The sequence below is a fragment of the Caretta caretta genome, chromosome 3, assembly GCF_965140235.1.
Source record: "Caretta caretta isolate rCarCar2 chromosome 3, rCarCar1.hap1, whole genome shotgun sequence".
Lineage (NCBI taxonomy): Eukaryota > Metazoa > Chordata > Testudines > Cheloniidae > Caretta > Caretta caretta.
The window spans coordinates 7,748,857-7,773,795 of NC_134208.1; the positions used below are offsets into that span (position 1 = coordinate 7,748,857).

General features: G+C 44.7%; 1 protein-coding gene across 3 annotated transcripts; it reads left to right on the forward strand.

Moving 5' to 3' along the window:
• The first annotated feature begins 212 nt into the window (after positions 1-212).
• Positions 213-9,465, forward strand: LOC125634731 (serine/threonine-protein kinase PDIK1L-like). Of its 3 annotated transcripts, none has more exons than XM_048845836.2 (5): positions 213-281; positions 1,762-2,390; positions 4,524-4,740; positions 7,236-7,482; positions 9,124-9,465. In XM_048845836.2, the coding sequence occupies exons 2-4, from the start codon at positions 1,845-1,847 to the stop codon at positions 7,463-7,465; spliced, it is 993 nt and encodes a 330-aa protein (XP_048701793.1). In that variant the 5' UTR covers positions 213-281; positions 1,762-1,844; the 3' UTR covers positions 7,466-7,482; positions 9,124-9,465. The 3 variants fall into 3 exon arrangements, with proteins under 3 accessions (XP_048701793.1, XP_048701792.1, XP_074982418.1); XM_048845835.2 differs by having other exon boundaries at positions 269-362; XM_075126317.1 differs by lacking the exon at positions 213-281 and adding an exon at positions 1,223-1,416.
• The last annotated feature ends 15,474 nt before the right edge of the window (positions 9,466-24,939 follow it).

Sequence of the window (24,939 nt, forward strand, 5' to 3'; positions counted from 1 at the left end):
GGATTTGGAGTTTCCGTGCCACCCGCGCTTCAGCACGCGTCCCAGTCGGTCTTCAGAGCGCATGTGCAGTAGAGGCGGGGCTGTGCTGTGAGGGACCCACGCGCAGGGGGCGAGCCCAAGTGTTCGCTGGTTGGCGGGTGCGTGACTGCGGCTCCGCCCCCTCCGGCTGCTGGTTGGTGTGCGTGCGCCCGAGGCTCCGGCCCCTCCTCGCTGGTTGGCTGGCGCGGGCCAATGGGCTGTGCCGCGTGGCGGTGGCGGGAAGTGCGGCGGGCACCGGCCGGGTAGGTCCGCGCGGGGCGGTAACCGCTGCGGCAGAGCCGGGTCTTTTCCCCGGCCTGAGGGGAGCCAAGCAGGCGCGGGGGGTGAGGACCCCGCGGCCCTGAGCAGCCTTCGCCCCAGTGTGCCGGAGGCTGGGGTGGTGGCCCGGGGTGGGGAGCTGCGGCGGTGGGGGCTGGGCCGTTGGTGGGTGAGGGGGCAGGATGCGGAGCAGGGTGATGGCTGGGCCGTGGGGAGGGTGAGGGGTCGGGGGGGGCAGGATGTGGTGATGGCTGGGCCGTGGGGAGGGTGAGGGGTCGGGGGGGGCAGGATGTGGTGATGGCTGGGCCGTGGGGAGGGTGAGGGGTCGCGGGTGGGGGCAGGATGTGGTGATGGCTGGGCCGTGGGGAGGGTGAGGGGTCGGGGGTGGGGGCAGGATGTGGTGATGGCTGGGCCGTGGTGAGGGGTCGGGGTGGGGGCAGGATGTGGTGATGGCTGGGTCGTGGGGAGGGTGAGGGGTCGGGGGTGGGGGCAGGATGTGATGGCTGGGTCGTGGGGAGGGTGAGGGGTCGGGGGTGGGGGCAGGATGTGGTGATGGCTGGGCCGTGGGGAGGGTGAGGGGTCGCGGGTGGGGGCAGGATGTGGTGATGGCTGGGTCGTGGGGAGGGTGAGGGGTCGGGGTGGGGGCAGGATGTGGTGATGGCTGGGTCGTGGGGAGGGTGAGGGGTCGGGGGTGGGGGCAGGATGTGGTGATGGCTGGGTCGTGGGGAGGGTGAGGGGTCGGGGGTGGGGGCAGGATGTGGTGATGGCTGAGCCGTGGTGGGGCTGGACTGTGGGAAGGTGATGAGGGGCTGGGGTGGTTGGAAGATGAAGAGGGTTGCGGGGACTTCTGGGGTTGGGAGTCAGGACAATGTTGCGGGGGAGGGGACCGCTGGCACTGGGGTGATGATACAGTGGGTGTATGTGGCTCGTCAGCGAGGGACTGGGATTTGGGACTGCAGATGTGGGCAGTGGGGGTTGGTGCTGTTGTGAGGTGGGGTAGGGCTGAATTAGAGTTCCTGTCTGTTCAGCACCTTTGGAGAGACTAGTGTTGGCAAACCGGCTTTGTCTAGAAGCTGCTGTTCAGGTCATGTCTTCCTTCTTTTCTCCCCTAGTTGCGAGGTACGCTCTCCACTGGGAAGCTCACCTTTCTCTTTACCAAACATTGTTTGTTGTGCTCCCTGTTGATGCAGCAGTTTAATTCTGTACAGTGCCATTTTGCAGTGGTTATAGCAAACTGTGCAGCAGGACTGTGCTGAACAGTGATTCTTGAAAACTGTCTCCATGCTCGATTTCTTCCTTAAAATCCCACTGTTGCTACCAATCCCTATGCAACAGGTTTCTATGTTCCAAGCAACACACAATAAAATATAGAGCACTAAAATAAAGCATCAAACAGAAGCACATGAAGCACTGGGGGGTGAGCTGTCAGATTTTTACCAAACTTTTCTTGTCTTTCTATTTCAGGATTTTCCTGCAGGTGAAAGTCTGAGGAGTGTTATGACTTCAAAGGTCTTTTTTGTCTGTTGCCCATTGGGCCACAAAAAGATATGGCTGCAGAAGCTAAGTACAGCATTGTAAGGGAAGTGGGCCGAGGGAGCTATGGGGTAGTTTACGAGGCAGTTGTCAGGCAAACCAGAAACAAAGTGGCAGTGAAAAGGATGCATTGTAATGTACCTGAAAATGTGGAACTGGCTTTGCAAGAGTTCTGGGCCCTGCAAAGTGTCCAGAGCCAACATGAGAATGTGATCCAGTTAGAAGAGTGTGTCTTGCAGAGTGGTCAAGTCTTTCAGCCAATCAGCCGCCAGTACAGGAAATCCGACAGTCATCTGCTGCTGATTGAGACCTGTCTGAAAGGGCGGAGATGCATGGACCCCAAGTCTGCCTGTTTTGTGTGGTTTGTTATGGAGTTCTGTGATGGTGGAAACATGAATGATTTTTTGCTGTCTCGCACTCCAGATTCACAGCTGAATAATAGCTTCATGCAGCAGCTGAGCAGTGCTGTTGCTTTCTTGCACAGAAATCAGATTGTGCACAGAGACCTGAAGTCGGATAATATTCTTATTTCCCATAGCCCTGGAGGTCCTTTAGTAAAGGTAAGAGGGTAATCCTTCTTGCTGCTGCTCAATATGTGGGTGAAGTGTTATGCCAATTGCATTACTTGCACTGAGTTGGTCACTTGGGTAACATTGTAATATTCAGTTTCTTCATTTGTTTCCTTCCCTTTGAACTTTTAGAAAAGGATGGGCAAGTCACTTGTATGAGTCTCAAAAGAGGATTTTGGTGAGGATGTGGGTCAGTCAGTTGCCTTTTGGACTCTTCCGGGAATCCTGAGAGCATTTCTGTAGCATCTTTCATGCACAAGACATTCCCTTAAGAGGAACAATTTAGGGCTAATTCAGTTTTAAATCACTACCTAGCCACTGTGTTCCTGATCAGTGGTGGAATATTTTGTCACTGAAGGCAGCAGGGCACCTGTGATTTCAGTGCAATCACTCTGCTGGGTCCAGGACCTATTGGGGCTAGACTTGGTACCACTGAGACTAGAGGGTTGCCATGCTAAATTGTAGAGGGTAAAATTGCTGGCAGAAAGGGACATTTTAAATACACTCTGCACTAACCAATTGCAACTAATCGTACTATGGTTCCTGCTTTCTGGAACAGGTTAATTTGTCCTTGGGGGGGTATGGGAAGGAAGCATGAAGATATCGAGAATAAGGTCTTCAAAGGTTTATACAGCATCTTCCCTTCCCTTATTGGTGGACCTACAGTCCTTATACACTGGTCAACACTTACAATATTGTAGCCTCTAGCACTGCTTGCTGTTTTGGAAGCAAGAGGTTTTCTTGTCTCTTGCTTCAACTGGGCTCCAGTCATGTGTCTTTATGGTTAAAATGAAGACTGACTAATTCTCTTCCTTACAGTGACAGACTAAAAACAAGTCTGTCTTTGTAACAATTCAGTGGGAAGAGCAGCTTAGCGACAAGGAAGTCAACTCACAGTTTACTCCTAAAAAGAAAAGGAGTACTTGTGGCACCTTAGAGACTAACCAATTTATTTGAGCATGAGCTTTTGTGAGCTACAGCTCACTTCATCGGATGCATGCCGTGGAAACTGCAGCAGACTTTATTTATACACAGAGAATATGAAAAAATACCTCCTCTCACCCCACTGTCCTGCTGGTAATAGCTTATCTAAAGTGATCATCAGGTGGGCCATTTCCAGCACAAATCCAGGTTTTCTCACCCTCCACCCCCCCACACAAATTCACTCTCCTGCTGGTGATAGCCCATCCAAAGTGACAACTCTTTACACAATGTGCATGACAATAAAGTTGGGCCATCTCCCGCACAAATCCAGGCCCTCCCACCCCCCCACCCCAAAAACCACACACACAAACTCACTATCCTGCTGGTAATAGCTCATGCAAAGTGACTATGCACATTGTAGGGAGAATGGTCACTTTGGATGAGCTATTACCAGCAGGATAGTGAGTTTGTGTGTGTGGTTTTTGGGGGGGGGGTGGGAGGGCCTGGATTTGTGCGGGAGATGGCCCAACTTTATTGTCATGCACATTGTGTAAAGAGTTGTCACTTTGGATGGGCTATCACCAGCAGGAGAGTGAATTTGTGTGGGGGGGGTGGAGGGTGAGAAAACCTGGATTTGTGCTGGAAATGGCCCACCTGATGATCACTTTAGATAAGCTATTACCAGCAGGACAGTGGGGTGGGAGGAGGTATTTTTTCATATTCTCTGTGTATAAATAAAGTCTGCTGCAGTTTCCACGGCATGCATCCGATGAAGTGAGCTGTAGCTCACGAAAGCTCATGCTCAAATAAATTGGTTAGTCTCTAAGGTGCCACAAGTACTCCTTTTCTTTTTGCGAATACAGACTAACACGGCTGTTCCTCTGAAACCTGTCAGTTTACTCCTAAACTCCCAATTCCATGGGAGTTCCAGTAGTTAACCTAGAGGATGGTAGGTCTGTCCCTTGTGGGTAATCCATGTCTTGGCCCTCCAGATCAGTACTGGCATATGCTTTCACCTTTGGAACAGCCAAAGGACAATCAAACTGAAGTTTTGTTATTCAATACAGATAATAGTGAATACAATAGGGTTCAGAGCACTCAATAACCTGCTCAACTGCTGTTCTGTTCATGCCTGTATGCACAGTACAATGTTATAGGTAATAATGGTGACCTTCTAATCTCTTCTCTTTTCGTATATAGGTAGCAGACTTTGGCTTGAGTAAGATATGCCAGGGGAAAGTGAATGTGAACCAGCATTGTTTCTCATCAGCCTGTGGGTCAAACTTCTACATGGCACCAGAAGTGTGGGAAGGTCGCTATACTGCCAAAGCTGATATCTTTGCCCTCGGGATCATTTTCTGGGCTATGGTAGAGAGGATTACCTTCAGGGATGGAGACTCTGAGAAGGAATTGCTGGGTGAGAGTAATTGCTGTACAGCCAGCAATGAGCCCTAATTTACAGATCATTCTCCTACCCTATCCCCAGCAATCCTCTAAGCCATGAGGATCCTTTTCCCAGGTATAGTCACATCACCACCCTTTTTCCTGTCATAGTATTGGATATGGCTTCCTCTGGAGTCGGTCAACATTTCTCCACGTCACCACCAGAGGTATTGCCAGAAATCCGTAAAGCCATCTTCCCCTTTCTCCCTACCCCTTTCCTCATGTTGAGTCCGCTTTCTCTGTGGGACTCCCCATTCTTTAAGTCCTAGGAGCAACATGTTATAGAGCACATTATCTTAATTTTACTTTTGTCTGAAAGCTTTGTTAGACTTTTGTGATCTCTACTGCTTTTCCATTTACAAAAAAACTTTTGTGACATAAACGGCTAGGAGAAGAAAACTTGTCATCTGGCTTGGGCCATCCATTGAGGATAGGGGGTTGGGAGATCAACAGGTGCTCAGCAGAAATGGGACTAGCTCCAATGAACTTTAATCAACCAACCAACCAAAGAACTCCAAAACAAAACCCCCAAACATATTCAAAAGGAAATACTGAAACTCAAGAGTTAAATTCCATTGGTGAAGCATTTTCAGTATATCCACACTCTACAGTCAAGATTCAGCAGCGTTATAGCCATGTATGCTTTTCCAGTGGTTTTCAAACTGATTTGATCACGCCCCCCCTTCTTTGTGTTTGTAGTGGTTTATGCGCCCACCTCCAGCTACACAAGTACATATACCAATATATGCTTCACTTGAATGAGTTTTGGTGTCTTTGTTTTTCAGTTGAGTTGTTTTTTTCTGGTGCACAAATGAGCCAATGATCCATTGTAATAAGAGCAAAAGCAAAGCTGCAATTGTGGTCCATGCTGACACTTAAATGTGCAAATGGATTAACCTACAAATGGCAATTTGTATAATGCTAGGCAAGCTTAACAGATATCCATCAAAATGCACAGCGCCATCTGAGGACCTGATATGTCTGGAGGAATCAGCTTTGCTAGTTATTCACTGCTGGGGGTAAAATGTGCATAGTAAGATTGGGGTTCCCCCCATCCCCTAAAGCTTCTCATGCCCTCCCGCCCCCGAATACAATCTGCACCCCCCAGTTTGAGAACTGCTGCCCTACCTTGTTACCCCTGCTGTAAACCTATCTTTCCTTGGGCTGATCTACAGTTGGTACATTTTGACCTGCTGATAGTGATGGTATATTTAAAGGCCACAAGGCAAAGGAACCATCCAAAGGATTGTAAGGACATGTAAGAAAATTGGTTATAAAGCTGGAAGGGATGTTGAGGTCATCCTTAGTGCTGTGTCTGGCTGAACAAGATTCTATAGCGATGGATGGTCTGTGATTCTAGGAATATCTATTGCAATAGAAAATCCACCTTGAAAGAACAGAATGACAATCTTTCATATGAGCATACTAATCAGAGGCATCTCAACTCATACACAAGGAAGCCCAATATACATAACGTACACATTTTTTTAAATGTCTGACATAATTTCAAGTCACAATAAAGGCATTCAGAGAGAGGTTCCTTTTACTGAGCTGCTGCTTTAAGTTTTCAAAACATCATGGAATTAAGAACTGAGAGAGTTCCTTTTCAAAATGCCAAACAGCAAAAAATGTTTTAGTTCTTGGCTAGAAAAATAGTAAATATTCTGGGTCTGAGACCAAGGCACGAACAGACTTCATTAAAGTTTATTCAATAGCCATCCGCCAACTTGAGATAAGAGACTTGCCTGGCTAACCTCCATATGCACATCGGTCACTTATTCCGTGCTTGCAGCAAGGGCAGAGCAGCTTGGCTGAGCAGAGCTTTCTTTGCTGTCTCTTTGGAACCCAGCTAATCTATTTTGACCAGTGATTTTATTTACATTTCTGTTCCTTAATTTTGCTGAGGAGAAGCTGTATCCAGCAGTCTGGATAAATGTAAATGGAACATACTGTCATTTAATATTAAAAATTGTTTGACTTAAATAACTGAATCACTATTTGCTTAGTTAACTTTTTTCTAAGTCATCTGAACCAAACACAACCTGCCTTTGTCTTTCTTAGAGCTTCCAGTTCTACTGATGCAGTAAAATTAATTGAAAGAGTGGAGTAGGGGAAGCTCTTTGCAACAGGCTGTTTTCTCTGTCAAATGGTTATAGGGATCACACGCAATGTCCTGTGCAGGCTAAATTTAAAAGTGTGTTTCTGTTTCCCTCTGCTTGATGCACACTTGTGCTGAAATGGGGATGTGACAAACTTGAGGGTTCCTGTTTTGGTATTGAACTTCTTCTGGGGCTGATATCTTACAACACTTATCTTGGCAGTAGCCTCTGAAGTTGGGTTTCACATGCTGTGATCTTTTACTAATCTTGTGTTGCTTGTCAGATGGACGTGTGCTGTGGATGAACTTATTCTTGTGAGAATTCTCCTTTTCCCCAATCTGACTTCTCCCTCTTTCCAAACTATGCCCAGGAACCTACATCTGTCAAGGCAAGCAGCTTATTCCTGTTGGGGAGGCGCTGCTGGAGAATCCCAACATGGAACTGCAAATTCCTCTGAAGAACAAGAAGTCCATGCCAGACGATCTTTGCAGACTCCTGCATGACATGTTAACTTTTAACCCAAAGGAAAGACTGGATGCCTTCCAACTAGAAATTCGAATCAGGAGAATCTCTTATGGCAAAAAGCGCCAACGCTCATAGCAGCATGGGGTGATCAGGTTGGTGTCTACTGGGCTTCTCATTTCAAACTTGCAATCCTAGTTTTTGATACTGACCTGATTGGCCTAAGTTCTTTAAATCTAACAGCAGTTCCCTAGATTCATTGCTTGGTTTCTTTCAGTTTGATTGCACCCTTCGCTGTCAGGATAGCTGCTCTATAGAAGGAATATTTTGGGTTCAGTATATTGTATGGCCCCATGAGTGGTAACTGCTCAGCACACTTATAGGTAATAGAACTGGAGATAAGAAACCAGTGTCAAATTAAGCTGCTTATCCCTAATAAGCACCTGTAATGGGTTTTGCACACATTCGTTACTGTGAGTTACCACATATTTTCTACGTGTGGATTCACCTTAAAAGGTGGTGTTTGGCACTCTTGCATGTTAGAAAAATGTGAGTCAGGTTATGTAATGAAAAGTTGACTGTTATGTTAATGCCAAGAGCCCTATCAGATTGGGAGTCGTGTTGTACTAGGTAAGGTGCTGTACCCAGAGAAAGGTGGGGTTCCTGCCTCAAACTGCTTTTACAAACAGGCCTCAGTCCTGAAATAGAATCTCCTAGAATGTGTCCCTGTGCCCTTCCTGGGCCCCTATGAAAATAATGCTGCTTATTAGGTCTGACTTTGTGCTCACACTTGGAAAATTTTGGCCCTGGTCATTGCATGTTATTGTGTGTCCTTTTTTGTTTTGTTTTTGAGACTAGACAGTATCAGCTTTAAAACTTCAAGTGTGTACAGCACAGATTTCAGAAATTCTTCCTGTCAAATGTTTTGTACATTGTAATGAGGAAGCAGTAAGTCGTTAATAGGGTAGTGACCAAAACACTTCATTCTGTTGCAAAATACATTAATTCACTGTAATTTTCTAATTGTTGCATCTATTTTTAAGTCTGCTATAAGACTGTTCTCCATGGTGGACTGCAGAAACATTAGTTGAAATTAGCTGCAATAGAGATGATACCAAACTTTATAAGACTATCAGTCACCTTTCTTTTGCCCCCAAAGGGGTCTCTTGCATCCTTTCCTCAGTGATGGAAAACCCCAGCTTTCTTCCTGAAGAATACTGGGCTCTCCCAAACCCACCAGGCAGAAGCACAGTTGTCTGTAAGGGTTGCTAATAAGTACAGTTTTTTTTCCTTCCTGGAGCTGGGAATGTCTTTCTGGCACCTCTAGCTCATACCAGCCTGAGAAGCAAGTGACACCAGCCTGAAACTTGTGGTCTAAGGCACTGTCATGCCCAGCAGTACACTAACTATCAGATCAGTGTTAGATTGTTTACTGTCATTTGACTGTGAATTCTTAAGCTAATGGAGTAGAAGAGCACAAAGGATGCTGTAGAAGATTGTGAAACTGATGATGTTTCCGTGGTGGTTGCAGTGTTTTAACAGTAAATCTGGAGACTGAAGTCCTCTCTGAATTGCAGGTACAGCAGGAAGGGCACTGCCAAATTTTACCTGTTGCTGTGGCTTTATTTGTTTCTCAAGTTAGATGGCTCATATCTCACGATCTTTCTTAGAAACTATAGCACCAGCTGAGTGTTTTTTGCTAACCGGCTTTAGGCTGCCAAATTGTTCAACCTGCTTTACTGAAGAAATTATTCTTTAAAATGTATTTCTTCTTCCTTCTCTCTTCACTCCCACAGCTATTGAAACTGTGCTGTCTGTCTCTCCAGTACCATCTGTTCTGGGAACAGGCAAAGTCTGCTAGTCTTGTGGAACCATCATAGTTGAGGAAGAGTCAAACTTTGGAATGTAGACCACAATTAAGATTGCACCAGGCAATAAAACCACTTTGAGGCACTTTAAATGTTTGTATGGCAGAGGGTTGGCTACTCACTGCAACTCTTGCTTGTTTTGTCATACTTTGGTGATGACTCTATGTTGACACAGCCTCTATGCTAGAAATACTTATTTGTATGTGTGCACTTTTGTTACCTCAGACTGTGTATTTTAAATTTAATAAAAGGTTTTATACAGACACCTTATATCCCTGCTCTGGTCATGAAGCACTAAATCGTGACACCACCTACACAGAAGGAATGATGTGTGTAAGGTGGATGGCCCTGGTGAAAGCTATTGCTTCAGTGAGTGAACAGAAATATTTCTCAGCTTTTATTATTTACATGACTAAAAACTAAATGCTCTCGGGGGAGGTTTGGAATCTGCTCTTGGTTATCTGTCTTGTGCTCCTGACGTGCTTGTTCCTGAAACTCCCTCTTGTCTCTGACATAATGTGGTGCTGACAGCAAACAAGGACAATTCTGTAGACCTTGCACAGTACTGGGACTAGATCACCTAACAAATCTCATCCATTTTTTACTTCTATTTTGTCCTACAGAAGGTAGCACTTTTTGAGAATTGAGCCTGTAGTTGGGGAATGTGCGGAGTTTATGTATGGAAGGCACAAACTGAACATGAGCATGGCCTGGAATAAAGAAATATCCTACTTCCATTCTGTAGGGGAGAGGAGGACAGAAAACTGAACCTTGTGAGTTCCTATGCTACCAAAGTTTCTCTCTTCAAAGTTAAACTATAGTAGTTTCAAGAAAGCAAAATACAGAAAATCAGTTAGTTGCCTTCAGCTTGGGCCTAATGTGCATTTTGTTAATTGGAAACTATTTCCATGACAGACAAGTTTTATGTGAAGAAGGAATTTTGAACTAATCTACTTTTTATGTTTGTACTACCTTGGCATAATATGGTTATTCTACAGCAAGTGCTTTTGTTAACTTGCACAGTCCTGAGAACGGCTGGTTTCAGAACACTTAGACTTCTCAGTATGAAAGTTTGGGACTAAAAGCAATGTTAGGGTTACAGTAAGTTAATGCCCCTGTGCCTACTCCCTAGCTCTTAAATACTGAAACAGGATGGCTTCTGTAATATTTGAGCAGTAACACTAGCTAGAGTTATCATGGATCTTTTGCAATTGTGTATTCTATGTATGAAAAATCTTTCAAAAGATTAAAATGCTAGGATTGAATAACAAACAGCCTATGCAAAAAGGGGGGAAAGTCTATTCAATCCTGCTAGAAAATGGGAATACCAGAGCGCAAACACCCCTGGCAGAAAGTGAGCATCTTGTCCCTGACTGAAAACAGGGAAGGTTGAGTCGGTGGGTTGGCTGTTGACGAAATTGGGCCTGACTACTTCTCAGCAGCTTGAGGCAAATGGGGAGGGGCTTCTGACATTACTTTCATGGTATCGGGTACAATGAGGCCTGATGGAAACAGTTTCTGATGCTGGCCATTCTGACTTTAATAACCATTATTACAAACGGCTCTCACTAGGAAAAGCTTTATGCTGTACCTAAGTCTATGTGTATCTGCTACATTTTAAGCTCTTCATAACCACTCTGACTGCTAGGGCATCAAAATATTTGCTGTCCCCACCTGTATGTACTGCTATGATATGCCTCAGAGCTGGAAAACGGGGAGGGGAATTAAACAGGTGTGGGAAGGAATGCACAATTTTGAAGTGTAGCCACCCTTCTTATATGTGTGGCTCAGCCAGGTATGTCGGAGATCACCCACCAGCACTTAACTGACTTTAGGTTAACATACAGTGGAGGACATCTGCTCTCCTATTGTGTTTCCATCATCAGTTCTGGAAGTTGTGTAACTCCTCCCTGTAAAATGTTAATATGCATCAAGCATGTGTTGGCTTCAGCAACCATCCCCATGTGCTGAGAAAGCAGCTCCATATAGTAACCTCCCATGTCAGTGCTTCTTCCAATGATGCTAGCCCAGGCAGGAGGGGCTCAGGTTGGCTATGGGATGACAGATGCTTTCAAACATGTTTTTTTCAAATGGGACTAGGAAACTATACATGCAGAGAGGTAAGATGATATGGGAAGAGCTCACTGAAAGGAAGAAAAGTCTTTACTAGCTCCTCTCCCTGGCAGGGAAAGGCAGCCAGTGTGATTCCATTTTCTGCTATTGCTCTGGTTTTAAAACTAATCACAGCAACATGTTCACCACTTGTGTAGCTTTAAAAAAAGGGAGAAAATTCCATCATTTCTTCATCTGGAAGGTAAAAGTGGACAGTGATGGGGAAGACAAAGGGGCTGCTTCTTTCTAAGTCCCTCAGATACCCCACAGTACCTGTGAGATCTACACCTGCCAGGAAATAGTTGTAATTAAACTCAAAGGGGCAGCTTTCCATAGAGTAACGAAAGCTTTTTAGATGCCTGTTGTTGCCAAGGTACCTACATGCTGCAAAGGGGGTGATTTGAGGTGTACATCATTTGGAGCTGGAGCCAGTGGAAGTAACTGCCTCATCTCAGTGGGGGCTCAAGGTTGAGACAATGGGAGCACCTCTCCCCAACCTGTAGCCAAAGTTTTGGAGTGGGCAAGATGAAAAGTTTGGCAACTTACTTCACAGCTCCAGACTGTGGCTTTTGGGTCCAGTGTGATTTGTGGACTATCACTATCAAGCAACAGAATAGCCCCTAAAATTTTTTTCTCTGGGTTAGAGCTAGTCCAGCCTAGCAATTCTGTCTTCCCCTCTGTATGTAAAGCAGGGGTGAGAATGGATCAAGCCAAATGCTAGAGGAAAATTCAGCAGATGGGGCTCTGCTCACTCGAAGCAATGCTGCTACAAGACGCAGTGCTCTTACTGGGGCTGGCCGTTAAGATGAGATGTAAAACAGATTCTTACGATGGGTAGTCTTTGAAAACACGACAGCATATTTTACAGTAATAGGGATCTTAGAGCCAATGTCTTTAGTGAACTGCATTCAGTCTCCCTCCTTGTCCCTAGCAGTTTAAACTGGCTACACTGTTCTTCCCTTCCTGTCCTCAACTTTTGAGATAGTGTTACTATATCCTGTAGCTACTGTACTTCCCACTATACAGGAGGCTAGAGTTCCACGGTGGGTGAGATGACATAGCTATAGGTAATCAGTTTGCAAAGCACAGTGCAGACATTTGTGAGCATAATGGTAGGGAATATTTGAATTCTGCAGTATCATTGTGATGAGTGGGGTAGCACTTTAAAATGACATTAACAAGCTTGTACATTTCCACTATCTTTCTGTCAATCCCTGTTACTCTTTCAAGAGCCTTCTTGCTGCTAACTGATTTCTCCAAGGCTTTTTTAAGTTGAGTGTTGCAACTGCCTCTCTTCTAAGCAACCCCAGCCTTCCCTTCCTTTCAAAGAGCTGCAGGAGCGGAGAACTTAAATTGAATATTCTTTCTCTTTAAAAACAATTGTTAATCTGCAACCACTAGTCTCTCTTTACAGCAGTACCTATTTGCCAGCATGCAGGCCCATTTTTGCCCCATAGTCCAATACCTGCCCTCAGCAAACACTATAGGATGATAGTCAAGGAAGAGAATGGCAATAGGTGCTTCCATAGTGGTCATACATTGAGATGTTTACAGTGGAGCAGATACATTTTAAAAAAAGATTCTGGTTTTAAGCAAATGAGAAGTCAAATTCATTTCCCATGACTTAGCAGCAGTAGGAGAGAGAGACAGTTTTACCAGGACTATAGGCTTCCATAGCTGCTTTTTAGAGTTCAGGTCACTCGTGCATGAGAGTGCTGAGGCCTTGTCTACAGGAGAAAATTGCACCACTCTAACTTAAATAGTTTTTTAAATCGTTTTAGTTTAATGGATGCAAGCCTGTTTGGATACTCTGGTTTTAGGCTAAGAATGTCTGCCTGCAGGTTAGCATCAGTTCATTAGGAATCTGTTTTAAGTTAAACCAAAATAGGCCACCAAACCGGAAATAAAGCAATTTAAGTTAAACCAGTGCAACTTTCTGCTACAGCAGGCCTAAGTAAACTTAACCCTCAGCCAGCAAGAGAATGTGTAAACAGTGGTGTCCCCCAGGGACCAGTCCTCTCCAACATATTCATAAATGATCTGAAAAAAGGGGTAAACAGTGAGGTGGCCAAATTTGCAGATGATACAAAACTTCTCAAGATAGTTAAGTCCCAGGCATGCTGCAAAGAGCTACAAAAGGATCTCTCAAAACTGGATTACTGGGCAATAAAATGGCAAATGAAATTCAATGTTAAGTAATGCATATTGGAAAACATAATCCCAATTATAATGATGAGGTCTAAATTAGCTGTTACCACTCAAGAAAAAGATCTTGGGAGTCACTGGGGACAGTTCTCTGAAATCATCCACTCTATGTGTAGCGGCTGTCAAAAAAGTAAACAGAATGTTGGGAATCATTAAGAAAGGGATAGATAATAAGACAGAAAATATATTGCCCCTATATAAATTCATGGTACCCCCCATATCTCAAATACTGTGTGCAGACGTGGTCACCCCATCTCAAAAAAGATATATTGGAATTGGAAAAGGGCAACAAAAAGGATTAGAGGGTGTGGAACAGCTTCAGTAGGAGGAGAGATTAATAAACCTGTGACTTTTCAGCTTGGATAAGAGCCTACGAAGGGGGAGTATGATAGATGTCTATAAAATCATGACTGGTGTGAAGAAAGTAAATAAGTGTTATTTACGCCTTCACATGACACAAGAACTAGGCGTCACCAAATGAAATTATAAGGCAGCAGGTTTAAAACAAACAAAAGTATTTCTTCATATAATGCACAGTCAACTTGTGGATCAATTTGCCAGAGGATGTTGTGAAGGCCAAGACCATAACAGGGTTCAAAAAAGAACTAGATTAATTCATGGCAGATAGGTCCATCAATGGCTATTAGCCAGGATGGGCAGGGATGATGGCCCTAGCCTCTGTTTGCCAGAAGCTGGGAATGGGCAACAGGGTGGATCACTTGATGGTTAACTGTTCTGTTCATTCCCTCCGGGGCACCTGGCATTGGCCACTGTTGGAAGACAGGATACTGGGCTAGATGAATCTTTAGTCTGACCCAGTATGGCCACTCTTATGTTCTAGAATAAGGACTGGAAAAATCACAAGCATATGGTAGACAGACACTATGCCAGGGGGGTGAGATTTCATCATTATGCAAGTGAGTTGATCATCTCACTGATTAGAAAGATTTTGCAGTTAAATTACAGTGGCTGGTTAATCAGTCTTGGCAAGTTGCTGAAAAGGCCAGGTTCAGTGCTGTAGTTAACTTTAATTTTTTTTTATTTTTTTTTTTTAAAAGTCTATCCCAGAAACATCACAACCTGAATAAGCTCAGAGGCCAGTAATGGTTCCATATAGACTTCAGAGATGAACAGCAGCAGGAGTTCATAGCACAAGGCCAGTGCACAAACCAAACACTTTAAAGTCACAGGCAATCCCAGTTCCAGTGGGCAATTCCATGAACTACTGCCAGTGATGAAAATCACACCCTGTTCCTGGAAGGCATTGTTACTGTAACTTTTCCATTAGAAACATGGGGGAAGGGAATGGGACGTTTGCAGAATGGAAAAAGGACCGAAGTCACAGTCAAAAACATATTTTCATTGTTACAAGATTATACAAAATCAGGAGAAAAGGCCTCTCTCACCGCTGCTTATTTAAAGGCTGGTTGTTGGTAATCCCCCCCCCCCCCCCCATTTTTTTTGGTTTTGAAAATCAGTTTCCCTTACTTTGTAATAAAGTGAGGCTGATGGGCACAGACCAATCAAGGTTGCTATTGTTAAAATTTGCTTCCTTTCTGGCTCACATTTGCATGGGTTTAATCTTCTCTAATTCTTACTGAGTCTAGGGACATACCCTGGAGCTCCTGTGATGGCTGCATATTATGTTGCCCCTGCTGCTATGGAAAGAAGGGAACAGCCTAAGACAAAGAAAACAAAACATGAGCTGACAGACTGGATTGGTCACTGAGATAAGGTCAATTTCCTGCCAACCAGCAGGCCCCAATCATAATGCCAGAATCCAAATTTTTAGCAGGTATGAAGTATTTAGCAGTTTAAGTCTAGCATTTCTTGAGATACTAGACCTTCGCATCTGTGTAGAGGTTTGTGCTGACATGCATCGCTGGAGGTATCTGAGCACCTTGAGATGTTTCTGATCAATGTTCCCTCTAATTTTTTCCACCCCTGTGCAGAATAAATTTTGTTTTGTGCACCATGGTAATGTGCAGATGTTTGCCACCAGTAGAAACAAAAAAAACTAGATATATATATTTTAAAAGTTACTAATAGCAATAATTATTCCAGCTAGGACAAGTTAGGCATTTTAGAACTCACTACTCAAAGTATTAAATTTAAGTGTAAGAGAGAGATAAAAATTATGAAATGCATAGACCAGTCAAAATACTAAAACAACACACTTTGAAATAATAAAATTACAGAGAATATATGTGCATTGCAGGAACTACCACCAACAACAGTAGTGGTGGGAGGTGTGTGTCACAGTGTGAGACTCAGGGATTGTGTATGAGAGAGACAGACTGTGTGTGGGTGACATTTGTGTGAGACACAGTATGTGTGAGACTCAGACTATGTGGGACAGACTGCATGTGTGCGCGCGAGAGAGAGAGAGACACATACACAGAGACTGTATGTGCTGGCAGCTGGGGAAGTTTCTGAGAGATGCCCATCCGCTGTCTCTTTAAGACACTAACTGAAAGCTCTCCTCCCCACAGTTTCTGATCACCCGTTTTCTTCCTCTTCTTATTATTCTGTTACTGTAGTAAGTGGTAGCTCCAGACATGGACCAGGAAGCAGTTGTGTTAGGTGCTAATCTCCAGTTTGATTCTGTAATGATTACAGCAGCTAATATCTCACGAAGCACAGAAGCTAGCCGTGACTTGTGCATGCTATAAGCGGCTATAGAATCTGGGTTTGTTAGCTCAGGTAGTAGCTGCAGAGGTCCCAGGTTCAATCCTTGGCTTTTCAGTCTCATGCAGGGGTTGAGTCATGGAGTATGAGTCCTGCATGTGGCAACCTGTTGCACCCACTTGCCTCTTCTCTAGAATCTCAGAGATGCAGCAGAGCTGGGAGCAAGAGCCCCAGTTGCTCTGGTAGCCACTAAAGGCTGCTCTTACACACAGTGACAACCTCAGAACAGAGAGAGCATTCAGATAAAACTGCAAAGGAGGTGAGAGGAGGGGCAGAAAAGGCAACAGGGACTGAAATAGGAGGGGGGAAACCCTCAGTGACACCCTGGTTCTCACTACCCCTGTTAAAGTTAGAAGAAATCTCTTCCACCGCTGCATAAGGGATGCTAACAGGAAGCACCTGTGTACAAAGCTTGCTCTGCATCTGCCCTGCACAATAATGAAGGGCTTCATTCACAAGAGTTGTCAAATAAGCCAACCCTCTTCACCTGCACTAAATCCACCCAGTAGCTTTAAAGGTGAAGTTTAAATAGTTGAAAATAACCTGCATATAGTCAAATTAGCTGATTACAGGATTTGCACAAAATGCCAGACACAGCTGGACACACAACCTGGACACACAACCTGGCAGTGAGACATTTGCCACTGCCCTGCAAAAGCACCCATGGGCTCAGCCTCAGCTGAGGACCCTGCTGCCATACATGAGGTGGGAGATCTCTAGAGTTCATCCTTCTTGCAGCCAGCAAGAGGGCAGTCAGAGTTTCACAAGGAAGAGACAGGATTGAGACAAGACCTGAATTTCTAAAGAGAGAAAAGCAAGCAGGTCCAGGAATATCACTATAGCTTGGAAGGGGAAGAGCTAGCAACCCTTTCAGACCTCCTTTCAACATCAGAACACTGCAAAAAAGGGCACAACTGTATTGCTCCTGCCCGCTGTGGATCATTCCGATGAACTCCCTAGCTGAGCCTTCTAACCTCATAGGTGTGTTATTTCTTCTTTGGCTGGTGCTAGGAAGTGGGGAAATGTCCTCCCTGACCTAGCCAGAAAGAGGGGGCTAAAATTAATACAGAACCATGTATGACTGGCTGCTGCCTCACCCTTCTTGTGTGTTTAAAAAATATAAAAATAAAAAAGCACCCTGAGTTGACACCTGCTGTCCCTTAAGAAAAAGCAGCAGCTTTTGTAAGTTTTTCTTTAATAATGAAATTTCCTGAGAACCTCTTAGCTTTGGGAGACCTAGAGAAGTGGCTGTGGCATCTGTGAAGAGCTGCTGAGCTGCAGCATAGTGAATCAGCATCAGGGTGTGCGTGTGTCTGTTTCTTCACTGAACTCCTCCAAATAACTAGCCCTGCCCGATGCACAAGAGCCCTAGTGGGGAAAAATGTTATGGGGTTCACGCATGCTAAATGCTGTGTGACATACAAATCCAGGCCCAAGCTCCCCCCATCCTATATCACAAGTTTACAGAAAGGATACAGGCACATTGTCATATTAGTCCAGCAGTACAACTTCACTTTTACCAAAAAAACAAAACAGGTTAGCAATAGAACACATTACAGTGGGAGGGTCTATTTTATGCTGGTTAGATTCTTATACTGCACTCGGCAGTGTACATAATGACCACAATGGCAGCTGCAGGGAGAAACTGATGCCATCTTTATCTTTTACAGCATATGTACACACTGGTCAGCCAGTTACCCCAGGGCTTAGCTACATCTAAAAACATGGACCAGGGTAACTAAACCCCTTCATGGCTTGTCTACATGGGGGGAATTATACTGTTTCCACAGTAATATTTGTATAACACCCCACATGGACCCGCTTATTCCCTAAGGAGAATGCCCATACAAGAAGTTATACCAGTGTAATTCCCCATGTAGCCCAGCCCTTTGGTTCCATTTAGTTACACCATTGTAAATCCCTAACACAGATGCACTTTAACTGGTTTAAGACTCACTTAATTTGGTAAAATACTGTGTCAACTAAACTGCTTTAGCTTAATGTGGTCATTATGGGAGGCGTAAACCATTCTAAGTGTATCATCATTAGGGGCTAGACAGCTTTAGTTATGCCAGTGCAACTGTACGTATTCTTCTATTGACCAAGCCCCGGTGTCTGGCCAGCACTGAGGAAGAGCTGGATGAAGATTAAACCCAGACAAACTACGTTATTGCTGATGGGTAGAAGGAAATACATTGAAGAGCTTGCTGCCCTCAAACATCATCCTACATCAAAGATATCTGCTCTTAAATAGCCAAGGTAGGCTAGGAGGCCTCGACTCCTCACTGCTGTTGGAATTGAAATAAGACAAGTTGCAATATCAACAACGGCTCTCTAGGAGATTGTGCCTAGATACTACAGCGATGGCTGCCACTGTAAGAGCCATGCTGCTCATCGCTGATGCTTCACTCATATACGCCTCTGTACTTGAAAGCATCAGCTTTGAGAAAGTTGCAACTGGTGAAGAATGGGGCCGCTTGCTTCTTTACCAACAGTTGCCCACACCCCTGGGTCCTATTGAATTTAGGCTCAAGATTAAGGTCTTGGGCCTGGATCCACAAAGCGACTTTGATACTCAGCCTCGCAGTGCCTAACTTTTGGGCACCGAGAGTGTTACTGGGATCCACAATGCCTCAGTTAGGCACACAGATGCCCTATACAATGCCCTGAGGGAGAGAGGTGCCTCAGAACCTGTCTGCTTGTGACATATAACCAGCGCCCTTTCCTCCCCCGCCACCCCATCTTGCCTCTCTGGAGGTTGCCCCCTCATAATTTTTTAGACCAGTGGTTAGCACTCTGAGCTTGGAAGTGGGAAAGGCAGGTTCAGTTACCTCCTCTGCTTGATGGGGGAAAAAGGTATTTCAGGAGTGTGCTCTAGCCCCTGGGCGAAGGGATATTCTCATGTCGGGTGCTCTCAGTCGCTCCTGTTGAAGTTATCCCACTGTGGATAAATAGTTAGAATCATGGGAGCGGTGGGAACCAGACCCCCTGCACTACAGAACCATTCTTACTCTGGCCTGCTTAGCTGCTGCCTAACCCTGTAGACAGCAGAATTCCCCAGGCATATAACTTCCTGTCAGTAAAGTGTCTCTTGTGCCTAAGTTTCCAATGGTGCACATGTGCAAAACCACCCAAATCCTGACATAACAGAGCTGATTAATGCCCTAGCTCTCACCTACAGCCCAGCCAGTGGGATTCACACACATGGCTTTCCCCTGCTTATGACACCTGGGAGGGGGCAGTGTCCAAGGTCACTGACCTTCCTCAGAGCACACCTCGAGGACTGGGCCTTACACAAAAAACAGCTTGGGACAACCAGCTCAGGAATTTTCCAGCCTGGGGCCTGTGTGTCAGCATATGCCCACAACCCAGTGTTAGGGCATTCTCATGGGAAACATGTTTTCACATCCCCACTCTAGAGCAGAGACTTGACCCATGGTCTCCCTTATCCTAGGTGAGTTCCCTAAGCCCCCGCCTACAGGGGGTTCTGGGATGGGACTCTCCATCTCGCCTGTTGGAGCTGTTCCACTTTATCTAAATTCAATATTTAGTGGGGCAAAGAGAGATTTGCTTTGTAGCCCCTTAGGGCACTCATTGGGGATATGGGAGACCCAGGTTCCAATCCCTGCTCCACTGAACATTTATTTATTAGGGCTGTCGATTAATCGCAGTTAACTCACGCAATTAACTCAAAAAAATTAACTGCAATTAATCGCACTGTTAAACAAGAGAATACAAATTGAAATTTATTAAATATTTTTGATGTTTTTCCTACATTTTCAAATATTTCTATTTCAATTACAACACAGAATACAGAGTGTACAGTGCTCACTTTACATTATTTTTAATTACAAATATTTTGCATTGTAAAACTGCTAAACAGAATAGTATTTTTCAATTCACCTCATACAAGTACTGTAGTGCAATCTCTATCATGAAAGTGCAACTTACAAATGTATTTTTTGTTACATAACTGTACCCAAAAAGAAAACAATGTAAAACTTTAGAGCCTACAAATCCACTCAGTCCTACTTCTTGTTCAGCCAATGGCTAAGAAAAACAAGTTTGTTTACATTTACGGGCGATATTGCTGCCCACTTCTTAATTACAATGTCACCTGAAAGTGAGAGCAGGCATTTGCATGGCACTGTTGTAGCCAGCGTTGCAAGATACTGATGTGCCAGATGCGCTAAATATTCATATGCCTCTTCTTGCTTCAGCCATTGTTCCATGCTGATGATGCTCATTAAAAAAAATAATGCGTTAATTACATTTTGCTGTCTCCTGCTCTGTTTTACCTGCATTCTGCCATATATTTCATGTTATAGCAGTCTCAGATGATGACCCAGCACATGTTGTTCGTTTTAAGAACACTTTCACTGTAAATTTGACAAAACGCAAAGATACCAATGTGAAATTTCTAAAAATAGCTACAGCACTAGACCCAAGGTTTAAGAAACTGAAGTGCCTTCCAAAATCTGAGAGGACCGAGGTATGGAGCATGCTTTCAGAAGTCTTAAAAAAGCAACACTTTGATGCAAAAACAACAGAATTCAAACCACCAAAAGAAAATCAGCCTTCTGTTGGTGGCATCTGACTCAGATGATGAAAACAAAATGTGCATCAGTCCGCACAGTTTTGGATCATTATTGAACAGAACTTTTCATCAGCATGGACGTATGTTCTCTGGAACAATGGCTGAAGCATCAAGCGACATATGAATCTTTAGCACATCTGGCACGTAAATATCTTGCGAGGCCAGCTACAACAGTGCCATGTCAACGCCTGTTCTCACTTTCAGGTGACATTGTAAACAAGAAGCGGACAGCATTATCTTCTGAAAATGTAAAACTTGTCTGAGCGATTGGCTGAACAAGAAGTAGGACTGAGTGGACTTGTAGGCTCTAAAGTTTTACATTGTTTTATTTTTGAGTGTAGGGGTTTTTTTGTACATAATTCTACACTTGTAAGTTCAACTTCCATGATAAAGAGATTGCACTACAGTACTTCTATAAGGTGAATTGAAAAATACTATTTTTTTTGTTTTTAACAGTGCAAATATTTGTAATAATAAATATAAAGTGAGTACTGTACACTCTGGATTCTGTGTTGTAATTGAAATCAATATATTTGAAAAGGTAGAAAATATCCAAAAATAAATGGTATTCTATTATTGTTTAATAGTGCAATTAATCACGATTAATTTTTTTAATCGCTTGACAGCCCTATTATTTATACAAATATACAGGAGGGAGAAAGTTGCAGCCCAGAATACTCTATAACCTGGTGGTCAGGGCACGCACCTGGGAGAGATGTTCAAGTCCCTTCTCCAAACCAGGCAGAGCAGGAATTTGAAAACAAGGCTCCCCCGCACCCCAGGTGACTCGGCTAGCCCCTGGGCTATTGGCTGTAATGCAGTGAGTCTCTCTCAGACTCTCTGGTTTTCATGAGGAGGGGCTGACCTGTGATGGTTTGGGCACCTAACTCCAAGAGCAGGCTCACAGCTGTGAATCTCAAGCAGAGATAAGCACCTCCTTCTAGCTCACAGTTAGGTGCCTAATTACCTCTGGGGGTGAAGCTTAGGCCACAGACCTCTTCTCAGCATTTCCTACTAGCTAATTTAACCAGCTGCTGCTCAGCCTGCTGGCTGCTGTGAATCCCATTTTTAGGCACCTAACTCTTCTCATGCATTGTATATGGTAGCCAGGTGCCTAATTTGGGGCTGATTCCACTATGCAGCAGGGCACTGCAGTGCTGACCCTAAGTTCCCGTTGTGGATTTTGCCCTAAAATGCTATGGTGACAACTGCAGTGTAAAAACCCAAACAGAATGGAAGAAAGGGACAGAGGCAGACTGTACACTGAGCTTGTGCTTTCTGCATATAGCTGCAGTGCTGGATATGCCTGGCACTTAAACAACAGGGAGTGCAAGGCTGGTTGTGATTTCTCCTAGTTCTCAAAAAAAAGGTTCCTACAATTAATTTTGGGACTATAAGAAGTGCTAAGACATTTAGCTACCTAATTTGCAGGAAGTTAGACAGCTAAGTGATAACATTTACACCTATGCTGAAATTATGCCCATGAAAACATATGCAGCCTTAAAAAAAAGATAGATAGATAGATCTTGGAGGATTACTGAAAAAAAAAAAAAAAATCACACCAAAGTGAAACAAATTTTCAGCCTGGAGAAAGTCTTCACATCAGAGTAGCAAAATAGGAGATTGATCACAGACAAAGCTAAAACAAATTGCCCAACCTAAAGCACTGCTAAAAACATCTTCCATGATGGAGTGTGTTTGTACCCTGAATAATTTCTATGCAAAGGTTTCTTTTCCTCTTCAGAAGAAAAAGACAGCAGACTGAATACAATGCTGAAGCCCAGAAAAACCTCACTTGCATGGACTTTAATTTTTCCACAGGTTAAAATCCATCAAGGAAAAGGAGAGGGAAAGTGAAAAGAGTCACCTTTGCCCTTACTAAAATGAGACCTCACGCTCCAGTGCCTCAAACTGAACAGCAGGCTTGACATTTGGTGGAGCAGCAAGTGCTTTCTACACTCCGCTGCCTTATTGATGGGTTGGGTTGAGGCTTCCCTATTTATTTTCACTCCACAGTATAACTCTTTCTTTAGCAAAAGGCTTACACAAAAAGCACAGGATACTACACAAGAGAGAAATGGGCTAAGAAGTTGTTACATGCAATTTAGTAACCAACAGAGAAGCTAGAAAGGTCAAATCTTAAGAGACCATCCAGCAAGGGAGGGGGAAGGGGGAGAGACCTGCACAACCACGAAAAAGATTCTTGTAATAACCACTGAGGAAGGCCCCCGGTGCAATGTACTATAAATACAGAAAGAAAAGGAGGACTTGTAGCACCTTAGAGACTAACCAATTTATTTGAGCATGAGCTTTCGTGAGCTACAGCTCACTTCATCAGATGTATACCGTGGAAACTGCAGCAGACTTTATATACACACACAGAGATCATGATCAAGGTGCTACAAGTACTCCTTTTCTTTTTGCGAATACAGACTAACACGGCTGTTACTCTGAAACCTATAAATACAGAGCAACTTCCAGCTGAGATAACTAGCACTACTTAGCGAGGAAAAGTTCTTTATAGCCCTGCTGGGAGGGCTGCTAGCTACAGGTATGGTCCATGAAGGTTGTGGTTTGAAGTCTTGGCTGTGGCAACATGCAGAGTACATATGCTGATAGGGCAAAGAATGGAAGTGAAAGTTTAAGAGGTGGCTGCACCTGGCCCTTTGGGGACATTTTTATTAGCAGGGCCAGCTCCTGCCTGAAATGCTGGCTTTAGGTCTGGGCATCTCTGTGGGTAACAAGAATATCCAGAGTTAGAACAGTAGTATAAATAATACTTGTAAAACAATTCTGGAAGGGACAGAAATCTTTCTTCTTCAGGACATGAGCCAAACTACTGGGCCAGTAGGAGGGAGGGGAGCAGGAGAGGGTGGTGTCAATGGATACTTTCCTTTGGTGAAGATATTAAAATTGGGCCATTATGGCAGAATGCTGGGCGTTGCTGGAAGCTACACAACAAGTTTGCGGCATCACCAATGAGTCACCCAGACTACTCTCTTTCCACCTTTCAGTGGCAGCAGCAGGGTCCAGCCCCAGCTCAAACTGCAGCAGCTCCTGAGAGCCCTCAAAGGGACCATGTTCTTGCTCCCCAGCCAGTCTCCTCCCTCCCCACAGCCCGCCTACGTGACCAGCCCCAGAGCAAACAGTAGGGGGGACCTCTGGTTGCTTTTTACTGTTCAGATAATTTCTTTCGGCTTCCAAATGTGAAAGTGAGGCTGTGATTCCTCACCCAGCTTCTCCCTTAGCTCAGGAGTTACCACCAGGAAGGCGGCTGCCGAAGGGAGCAGTTCTTTCACCAGGAAGGAGCCCCAGCCCTGCTCCTTCAGATTCATCTCCACCTGCTACTCCACCATGTTTCAGCCCTTATTCAACCAAGACTAAAAGAGAAGTGCTATTTCTCTTCCTCTCTCCTCTCCACCTGCCTCCCAAAGCAGGTAAGAGCAACACAGGCATCATGACAACACAGATAGCTTATGTCAAGGAAATGGATGGCTGATGCCACTGAAAAAGACAGTTACCTGTTCCGTAACTGGTGTTCTTCGAGATGTGTTGCTCATGTCCATTCCATACTAGGTGTGTGTGCTTGCCACATGCACCGGTGCCAGAAGTTTTTCCCTCAGCAGTATCCATAGGGGACTGGCTCTGGCACCCTCTGGAGTGGTGGCCGCATGGCGCAGCATAAAGGGTGCCTCTGGCTCCCCCTCAGTTCCTTCTTGCTGGAAACTCCGACAGTGGGGAAGGAGGGCGGGTCATGGAATGCACATGAGCAACACATCTCAAAAAACACCAGTTATGGAACAGGTAACTGTCTTTTCTTCTTCAAGTGTTTGCTCATGTCCATTCCATATTAGGTGACTCCCAAGGAGCACCATCAGAGACTGGGTAGGAGTTCACGGACATGTAGATTGCAACACAGCTCTGCCGAACCCAGCGTCATCTGAGTGATGGCACAATGTGCCGTGAACGTGTGAACATGTCACGGCTCTACAGATGTCCTTGATAGGGATGTGTGCCAGAAAGGCCATCGAGGACACCTGAGCTCTGACGATTGGCGGTGGCGGGACCTCCACCAGGTTGTAACAGGTCCTTGTACAAGAGGTGATCCATTTGGAAATCCTCTGTGAGGACACCAGAAGGCC